Consider the following 9,817-nt stretch of genomic DNA (forward strand, 5'->3'; position numbering starts at 1 on the left):
ATTGCTGCAAGAGAAGGCTAACATGGTTGCCAAAGTCAGGGTATTCAAACTAGCACTGGGTGCTCCCAGTGCAGGGTACCTTCCTATATTGCCTCAATTCCCATAATGCTTGACTCCCTCCCCCTCCCCGAAAAAACAAATCAAAACAAAACAAAAAAACTCTCCCTCCAGGTAGAAAAGAAGAGGCCCAGTGCACCTATTAAGCCTTACTAATTAGCATATATGACTTCAGAGTGGTGTATCTGATCTTTAAATCAGGCCTGGATGTCTTTCTAAATGCCTTACCTCAGCAAGACTTGCTAAAATTTTTCAGTGATTGATTTGTGCAGTTAATAAGCTTTTTAGAACAGAGTAGGATAGGCTACTGCCTTTCATGACCATTATGGTCTGTCTGTAACTAAACTTAACCATTTAGAAACCATGGCTTCATCCAATAAACTAATTCTCAAGGTAGAATTCCTCCTGACACAGTGGACTTTAAATCAGGCCCTATCATAACAACAAATACTCACATGTCCTAAACAAAGACAGGAGACGATAAAGGTAGTTTTACAGCAGTTTATTAAAAAAAAAAAAAAAAAAAAGGCAGGCTTAGGACAAAAGTAGTTCCACGGTATTCAAACCTCCCTATTGTCAGAACAAGCTGGAAGGTAAAAAGTCATGGCCATGGACAACTGGACAGGTTAGAAAACAGCTTTTCTTTAGGAAATTACAGACGTCCAGCATTTAGCCATCAAACAGTTCAAATACCTTCTTCCACAATACAGACATTCTAGAAAGAAAGATTGAAGACAAAGATTTCACTTGTCTTTGCAGCAACCAAATCTGCCATCTTAAATGCTGGGGAAGCCATTTCTCTCTTTTTTTTTTTGGCGAGTGTGTGGGAGAAGCAATGAAGATTTCCTTGCCATTTTCAGAGAATCCCAGCCTGAAAACAAACATACAAAAGAATGAAGTGGAAGGCTTGCTTTTTTCAACTCAATATAGAAGTTGTTTGACTCTTAAATATCCACATCCAGCCTAACTTTAACATGCACTCAGGGCACAAGAGGTGACCCTGCTCTGCTCCCATGGGAAGACATTCCTTTTGACTTCACTGAAAGCTAGGTTGGTTCTCAGGTTAATGAGCTGTCTTTCTCTGGCAAGAAACATGTTTTTGAGAGAAACTGCCTCAGGCCTTGACCTCATTATAGGCTGCTGTTACAGTCAAGTCCTACAAGCAACGCTTCCTTGTCTGCTTGCCCAGGGTCATCCATGGCACTCACAGCTTCCCTGAACATGCTGCTCAGCACCGTTCAAGGATGCTTGCACTGTGTAGGCACTGCCATTCTACCTGTCCTGGCCTCCCCACACTGCTTCCCAAAGCATTTGCAAGAAAGCTTACATGTTAAAGATACCCCTATTGTGTGTGGTGTCAGGGGTGTGTGTGTGTGTGTGTGTGTGTGCAGGTGTATGTATATATGTGTCCATGTGGGTGCACATACATGCTTTTAGGGCGTTGTTGCTTTCCTTGACCCAGAAATCTTTCTTGAATGTTCTGTCAACACTGATACTGTTAGCTACATAAAAATCCTGAAGGCTCTTTCATTCGAGTGCAGATGGACAGGGAGAAGTAAGCATGTCTCATTTCACCTTACCTCCAAAGTCAGGGAAAGTGAATGCCAGTAGAACACATCACTAAAAACTGGTGTGCGTCAGTCACTTGAACCCTGGAATTTGAACTAATTCTTGTGCCAAAGCAGAGCCCTCTCAGTTATCATTTCAATAACCTAGTGAAAACACAGTAAAAACTGATGCCTGGACTGTAGAAAATGCTACTTACTACCTTTTGCATCTTCTTCTCCTTGCTGTGAAGTCCACACATTTATAAGAATGACTTTACACTGAATGCTAGAAGAAAGATGCTCAGAAGCCTCTGCTGACATGGGAGTAAAATTCTCAGCGACATTTTTTAATTTTTATTTTTAATCCCAGCCTCAAAGGTTAGAGTGAGCAGACAGTCATCTCTGTATACCACAAGGATGCAGCAGATTTACTGTCAGTACATATTGTCTGCTCATAAATATGCAGTGGAACAGAGAATGCATTAACCAGAAGAGCAGGTCCTCTATTGAGAGAAATTGCTGAAGCTAAACTGACCTTGTAAATGCTGAAGAAAGAAGACAACCTCAGGTCTTTTGTTACCTGAACAAAAACAGAATAGGTCCCACAGAGTGTCCGTTTCAACTCAGCAGCCACTTTGAGAAAACAGATGATCAACTGCAGTCCACTAAGAGCTATCAGAATAGAGAGTAAAATGATGTTCCATTCCACTGCATTAGCAGGTTCAGTGCACTGAGACCAAGCAGAGTAATTTGTGAGGTACCTGTTAGAGAAACAGCAATGTGAAGCAAATTAAATATGGTGTATGCAATTATATTTAAATACACATTATTTTAGCTTTACTATATAGAAAACCCATACTGGACTTTATATGCTTAAGCTTTAGGAACCAGACTCTGGTCTTTCATTACACCAGTGTAAATCCTGGATAGGTTTGCCAAACAAAGCTGAATAGAGACTTATGTACCTCACATACACCTGTTTCATTAATTTCTCTGTTAGACACCCAAGTGCTTAGAAAGACACTGCATTTTTGTTTTTCCAATGGCAGATGTCGGTCAAAGGAAGTGATTGTCCCGCTCTACTCTGCGCTGGTGCGGCCTCACCTTAGAGTACTGTGTGCAGTTCTGGGCACCACAGTACAAAAAGGACATTAAACTGTTGGAGAGTGTCCAGAGGAGGGCGACGAAGATGGTGAAGGGACTAGAGGGGAAGACTTATGAGGAGTGGCAGAGGTCACTTGGCCTGTTCAGCCTGGAGAAGAGGAGGCTGAGGGGAGACCTCATCGTGGTCTACAGCTTCCTCACGAGAGGGAGTGGAGGGGAAGGCGCCGATCTATTCTTAATCACCAGTGATAGGACCCGTGGGAATGGTGTCAGGCTGAGGCAGGGGAGGTTTAGGCTAGACATCAGGAAGAGGTTCTTCACCGAGAGGGTGGTTGCACACTGGAACAGACTCCCCAGGGAAGTAGTCACTGCACCAAGCCTTTCGGAGCTCAAGAAGCATTTGGACTGTGCACTTAGTCGCATGGTCTAAAATTTTGGGTAGACCTGTGTGGTGCTAGGAGTTGGACTCGATCCTTATGGGTCCCTTCCAACTAGGGATATTCTATGATTCTATAATTCTATAATATCTTAGTGGGTAGTATTGGTGATAGGAAGACGGTTGGACTAGATGATCTTGTAGGTCCTTTCCAACCGTGTGTTTCTATGATTCCATGATTCTATGACTTTCCTTTTATTAATTTAATTTTAGCTCTAAGTTAAGTCCAGCTGAACACCCAAATTACATCATTCTAATCAGTGCATGCAACCTCGTGTCACCACATGCAACTTCCAGTTGTTTAAGAGCCACACTTTGTATCCTTGAGGATCCTGTACGTGCATGATTTACATGTGCTAGCTGTGCCCTTTTACCTGTGAGACATGCAATAGCCTGGGGTTTAATTGCAAGAAGCTTTGTTAGAATCACTTGCTCAGTGATGCTGGTTTTTTTCCCAACCATTTGTAGTTGAAAGCCTCTGATAAATTTAATCCTCAGTGCATTCGTATGCAGCTGGAAGAGCCTGGCAAATATGACTTGAAAATTCAAGTCCTATACAACCTTAATCTTTTAAAGGGAGAATGTAAAATCTTGTGGAAGCATCCCCAGAGTACACATTTGAGTAAAACCTTTCATGCTTCTAGGAGTCTGGGACACCGACAACACTTTTTCTACCTTCCTCAGGTGGTTTTTTTTTTGAGACATAGCAGTTCTCTGCAAAACTTTCCAATGATCAGACTGCAGACTTTTGAGTCTATTGGAGTTAAAGAGAAACCTACTAAGTTATTAAACATAAAAATTCCGTCTATAGTCTTTGAACCAAGAACTTGAGGAATTCGAGACAACATTGAGGAAGTATCCATCTACACTGAATCTAATCTTACATTCTTTACTACACATGGTTGTGACCATCACCAGATAAAGAATGCTTGGCTAGATGGACCTCCAGGTTTGATCAGTACAAAGATTCTTACATTTAAGCTTTTGTTATAAAGAAGCAAATACCTTTCTTTGAAAAACTTCACTCTTACAATACAGGTCCTGTGTTCAAGAGATTGTGCCATTTTATGTAAGGTTCTGAGAGAATTTGTCTGACTATTTTTTTTGATGAACAGTTTCTTCCAGGAGTTAACACTGATGTTTCTTACCCTCCAACAGTATTTTTGAAGATGTAGTCCCATCCGTTTGATGAATTGCAGAATGGGCCTTGGATCAACCCCAAGGTAAAAATGATGCAACTGTATCCAGAGAAAGCTACTCCAAGCAGGGCTAACACAATTGAAATAAAACTCTAAATTAAAGAGAGAAAAACATTACTATACGGGCAGTCTCCACAGAACATACATTCATTCTCCCTGACCAGCTACTTCCTTGAGGTTGAATTTCACATGTGATTGCCCCACTCTTCAAAATTCAGAGAGAAAAATACCAAATAATGATGAGTAAACATACATATGCAGAAGAAAGCTTAAGGCAGAATTTATGACAGTTTTACAACTCTCAGTTAAATTTTGTTTGGGGATCTTCTTTAAACTTGTGTTTTTGCAATGTTTTTGCAAAATTGTATCTTAGAACGCTAGAGGAATACATGCCTGCATTAAACATATTTGCATTGCAGACAGTGTATATTGACTTGTTACTTGAAAAAAAAACTTCCAAATAATACAAGCAAGGGGATGAAACTATTTAGAAGGAACATTCAATTAAAATTCTACTGCGTTTTATGTTTTTATTTTATTTTACAAGGATTTTTGTTTTTCTTCCATCCTGCATATGCATCAGTGGGATCAGCTGCACATTCTGTGGCCTTTCAACCTGACTTAGAATCCTTCTCTGTGAAAGAAAATGGAACCAGAGCAGAAGAGAGCTAAGAAGGATGTACTAGAAACACAGGAACAGGAAGATACCAAGAACGAATGTTGAATAGATGCACAAAAAATAAAAGATAGACTCACCCTGTAGGTTTTATTACAGCTCTCACTCTGGCAGCACTGATGGAACACACTACACTCCAGAGCTATGAGAATTACTGCCAAGAGAAGGATCTGTAAGGGCACATCATACAGTGAGTGAAATGACTGCAGATATATTGAGCCAAATTCTCTCTCCCCTCATCAAGATAAGAACTGTATCTGTTATGCGCTGCTGAGATTTTAAATCTGCACTAGGAAAGCACCACAGACCTGGTCTGTGTTCATTAGATTTAAGCATACAGTGTCTCCCATCCCAGTGAAGTGTTACTAGCATGGACACAGCGATACTAGTGAAACTGAAACAAACAAACAAACAAAAAAACAGGCTCAAAAATGAAAGATTTGATAACAATGAAAGGAAGGATATCTCATTTATCTAGCCACATCAGTTCAACAACTTCTTCCTGACAGGTGGATCAGGATATCACTTCCCTTACCAACACAGCTATGCTAGAAGTCAGTAGTACAAGCCTGAGTTTGATTCAGCTGGAATTTCCTTTTCTTTCTTTGTAAAGTATGCATACTGTTTTTCTCAGAATATTTAAACCTGATTATTTAAACCTGATACTAGAAAAACAGTAAATAAGATTTGGACTCCGGAACCACAAGTTGCTACTCAGAAAGGCACTGGTTTGAATGGATAAATATGAAAAGGAAGTGTTTCTGAAACAGTTTGGGAAAACAAAGGAGATGGCCCCAGATTTGTCACTTGAGAGGGCTGGAAGTTAGGAGAAAAGCACAAGACGAAAGAGCTAAGAGTTAACTCAGAAATGTAATGGTATCAACCACAGCAGTGTTTAAAGTAACCCATCGTTTGGAACTATAGGAAATGCCATGAGCCACCAGAAGCTTTGCTGACATTAGAGTTTTTATCATTGGGATGAGCTCTAGCAAAACATGCTGATTAAAGCACAACACTATCTTCTCACATGCTGCTGCCCTGTTTGTAACAGGAAAATATGTACACCATTAATAAATTGGTAATGATCCCGAGGCTAAAAATATTTCAAAATATGAATGTAGCTTTTGCAGTTAACTTTTTGCTAAATTTTCAACTATCCATTTGCATTCAAATTCTTTCCCTGATAGTTTTTTTTTTTCCCCCTATAGTGAAAAGGATTACTTTTTTCTTCCGCTTTAGGAAGAATACATACTTTCAAATGAATACCTCATGTTTAAATAGCTCTCCCAGTTCAGCAGCTTCATAAAACCACCTTATTCATGCACATTAGCTCTTTAAAATACTGATTGTGTGAACAAACTTTTATCACATTACTACTTTCTGTTCCTGAGGCTACAGTGCTTTATGAACATAGCGAACAGCATGAGTAGTAGGCAACTCTATGTTAATTTATTACTGAAGATGAGCACATTACAAATATAATGGAGAAAATCCAACTACACCAGGCACAATGAGACTATCTTCTCTATTTAGCCTAACAACAGTAAAACTTGATGTACTGTGAGCTGTAATCAGTCTTCTAAATACTGGACTGTATACAGCTCTTAAAAACATCTGAACAGTCATGACAGGCTTTTTTTAATTTTTTTTCTTTGTTTTGCTAAAAGAGCTTTAATTCAAAGTGCATAGAGGATTATATCAAAATAGTGCCTGACTCAATAATTTAAGTGTAAATTACATATAAAAAAAAAGCAAGCAGGAAAAAAAAAACAGCCTTGCAAAATCACATATATGAAATTAAATAGCATATGTAGCATGTGATTCAATATAGTCATAATTTCTTCAGTTTGATCATTTTTTTCTGCCTGCAGTATTTTGACAATGAAATCCATTTTCCCTTTAAAGACACAATTACTTTGCTGCCCAGTAACCCAAGATTATTTGCAGTTGAATTGCAATTCATTAAAAAAATCCATAAAATCAACACTTACCATCACACCTGAGAAACAGATCCCTTCGAAATACCACACATAGTTGGGAAGCTGGAAACTGGCGGCATATGAAGCATTCCCATTAGGGAAGTATAATAGGACATTAACAACAATACTCCAAAGTGCAAGAGGTATCAGCAGACAACTCAAACAACTTCCACATGCCTCTAAAGCCATTTCTTAAGAATGTTAAAAGTTTTGCTCTTCAAAGCTAGCAAAATGATACAAGGTTTTGATTATGAAAAGCGTTCTGGACCTCCTTAGTTTGACTCAGTCATTTCATGTTCACAAGGACCTGGTGATGGGTATAACTCCAGTGCTAGTGAAGTGCTTAACTGTTAGCAGAACAATAGACAAATATTGCTGTCTAAACTTTTTGAGCATATGTCTTTAAGTACCAGTTTCCTTTCTCAAAGATCCGCCTTAGTGATCTTCCTAATGAACCATGTCTAGAAGTTAGACTCAGGAAGGAACATCAAAGATCTCATTTCCTAGTGACTGCTTAGAAACACACTCCTCCTGAGAACATGGATTACTGTGCAGCTATTCTGTGACATGAGGCAGATTGCTCAGCTGTACTACAGCACATTTTTTCCTACCTTAAATGGAGTAGGGGGCTGTTTGATGAATATGTCAAGCCTCTGCACAGAAAGGCTACACATTGTCTCAAACTACATAGAGATACCAAATAATAAAGCTTGGAAGATATCGTCCTAAGAACAATAGCTATCGCTATTGGAAAATTGTAGCAACACAGTCTAGAAGAAGGAAATAGGTCCTTCAACTCTTCAACTTCATTGAAGCACTTCAGTGGGACCCAGCACTCACTGGCTGTTGATATGAGGCATCCTCTCAGAAACACCAACCAGATTCTTGATCATGTTGCAGGGAGCACAGAAGCTCAGAAAAGGCTGGCTAGAAATTGCCAGGCAGAGTTATATTCACATGTTATTAATTATTCTTTTCAGCAATGTGATGCAGCTGAACTTTTTTTTTTGTGAGGTAAATTGCGCTTCTCTACTTCTTTTATTCTATGCTTATACGTGAGTACATATGGCTACAGATCTGACCTAAGTACATGTGATTTCTTGTATGTGACAAAAGGTCTGGCTGCTTTTTGAAATGCGCTTGTGACTTTGCACTGTGAAAAGCAAATCCCAGGCACTTTCCCCATTTTCATGCGTCATCATTCTGATAGCTCTAAGCAGCTAAGCATCCTTTCCAGTATAATGGAGCCAGACTTGTTGGAATGACTTGTTTGGACCCAGACTTGTTTGGACCCAGACCTTCTTTGCTTGCCCTGGTAAGTCATCAGAAAAGTAATTCAAGATCAAACTTAGGGTTTACTTAATAGGAATGTCAAGGTCAGAGAACAAAATTGTTGGGGCTCTATCAAAACTGAAAAGGCTGATTTTAGAAGCAATGATGTCATGACATATTTTCCTTCTTTTTCCCCATGAGCTGTTTTATGCCCTACATGTGTTAGGCTTCTCTCATGATCTCTTAAAAGCTGTTTGGGTTGCATGTTGTAACTAATTCCTTCCTACTGCTTTGAATAAGGTCACCCAAGGAAATGGGCATGGTGTTACTCATGCAAACAAACCATTTTTTTTTCTATTCATTATCCGCTGTATCTCTCCCTTTCCTCATTTTCCTCTCCCCTTCTTTTTCTAAGAGGTTTCACTTTGAAGTCCTCAGACTTTATTCTGAGGATCTTCCCATATTTTCTGTTTTACTCCTTGATCACTGTGGGCATATTTTCAGGTCTCCCTATATCTGAAACCAGTGATAAACCTCACCTGGCAGACGCACATGCATGGCATCAACACTTCTCCTTACAGATCAGAGAAAATGGTTGAATTAACAGCAGGCACATCACATCCCAGGATTGATTTATATTACAAATCTCATAGATCATTGAATAGGCCAAAATCTTTTTTTCTAAGAGCAAAGGCCAAAATTACTACTGAGCAGGTTAGTTTATAAATAAATTTGCTACTGCTTCCTACAGAAATATGTTCTAATGAGAAGAAACATATAAAATGATACCTGAGACAGTATTCATTTTGTGGTATACCAACAAATGGCATGACTTACCCTGTATTTAAACTGAGCTGTGCAAATAATAAAAACGACAAGCCATGGTATATTTTGTTGCTGGCAAACTATACCACTAGAACAGGACACCACAATTTTATACCAAGTATTAAGCAAGCCTGGTAATTAGTTTCTCAAATATCTTACTAAGTGTTGCAAGAACTGGATTCCTCTTGCTGTCAATATCCATGAGTTGATGCTGAGCCCATTACCGAAAACCCTTGTTTACTTTGGACGAATGACTTCTCTGCTAACTGAAATGAACCTAACGTAAAACAACTGCTTCTCCCCAGTGTAACTGATAAAACTCCCCAGACTCTGTCTTATCCATTAGGTCTTGAAGGAATCCAACTGGCTTTTTTTTTTTTTTAAAAAAAAAAGTAACAGCATAAAGGGTGAGTAGTAACGCTGTGCTTTCATGTTACATGGATCTGAGCTATAGTTTTAATTCTAAACTCTAGCCTAATAATTCTGCCCATTGGAATTCCTAACCTTGTTTCAGCTCTCTAATTAGTTACACAAATCAGAAAGACAAATAACAATTGTGAAAGTGTAAAGGCAAACATCTTTGAAATTTTGTGGGAATTATACCTTGTTCCATCAAGACCTTTTTTTCCTCTTCTTTCTCCCCCTCACTCCACACCCCATGCAGATCCTCTTTCACAGTGCTTTTTCACATACAAAGACATCATAGCTCACAGCAACAAGGA

At 39.1% G+C, this 9,817-nt stretch overlaps 1 protein-coding gene across 1 annotated transcript; it reads right to left on the minus strand.

Moving 5' to 3' along the window:
* Positions 1-544: 544 nt before the first annotated feature.
* On the minus strand, positions 545-7,430 carry TM4SF18 (transmembrane 4 L six family member 18). The gene is made up of 5 exons (XM_080604282.1): positions 7,011-7,430; positions 5,100-5,189; positions 4,293-4,435; positions 2,185-2,365; positions 545-928 (listed from the first exon to the last, which is right to left on the minus strand). The coding sequence occupies exons 1-5, from the start codon at positions 7,185-7,187 to the stop codon at positions 914-916; spliced, it is 606 nt and encodes a 201-aa protein (XP_080460408.1). The 5' UTR covers positions 7,188-7,430; the 3' UTR covers positions 545-913.
* Between the last annotated feature and the right edge of the window lie 2,387 nt (positions 7,431-9,817).

Source organism: Anser brachyrhynchus (assembly GCF_964034855.1).
Source record: "Anser brachyrhynchus genome assembly, chromosome: 9".
Taxonomy (NCBI): Eukaryota; Metazoa; Chordata; class Aves; order Anseriformes; family Anatidae; genus Anser; species Anser brachyrhynchus.

Bases quoted from the DNA above. Each gene is read 5' to 3' on its own strand.
- TM4SF18 (XM_080604282.1), bottom strand. From the start codon at position 7,187: ATGGCTTTAGAGGCATGTGGAAGTTGTTTGAGTTGTCTGCTGATACCT. The intron at 5,190-7,010 runs GTAAGTGTTGAT...GTGCCCTTACAG, and splicing joins TCTGTTTCTCAGGTGTGATG to ATCCTTCTCTTGGCAGTAAT. The intron at 2,366-4,292 runs GTAAGAAACATC...TTTCTCTAACAG, and splicing joins TTCAAAAATACTGTTGGAGG to GTACCTCACAAATTACTCTG.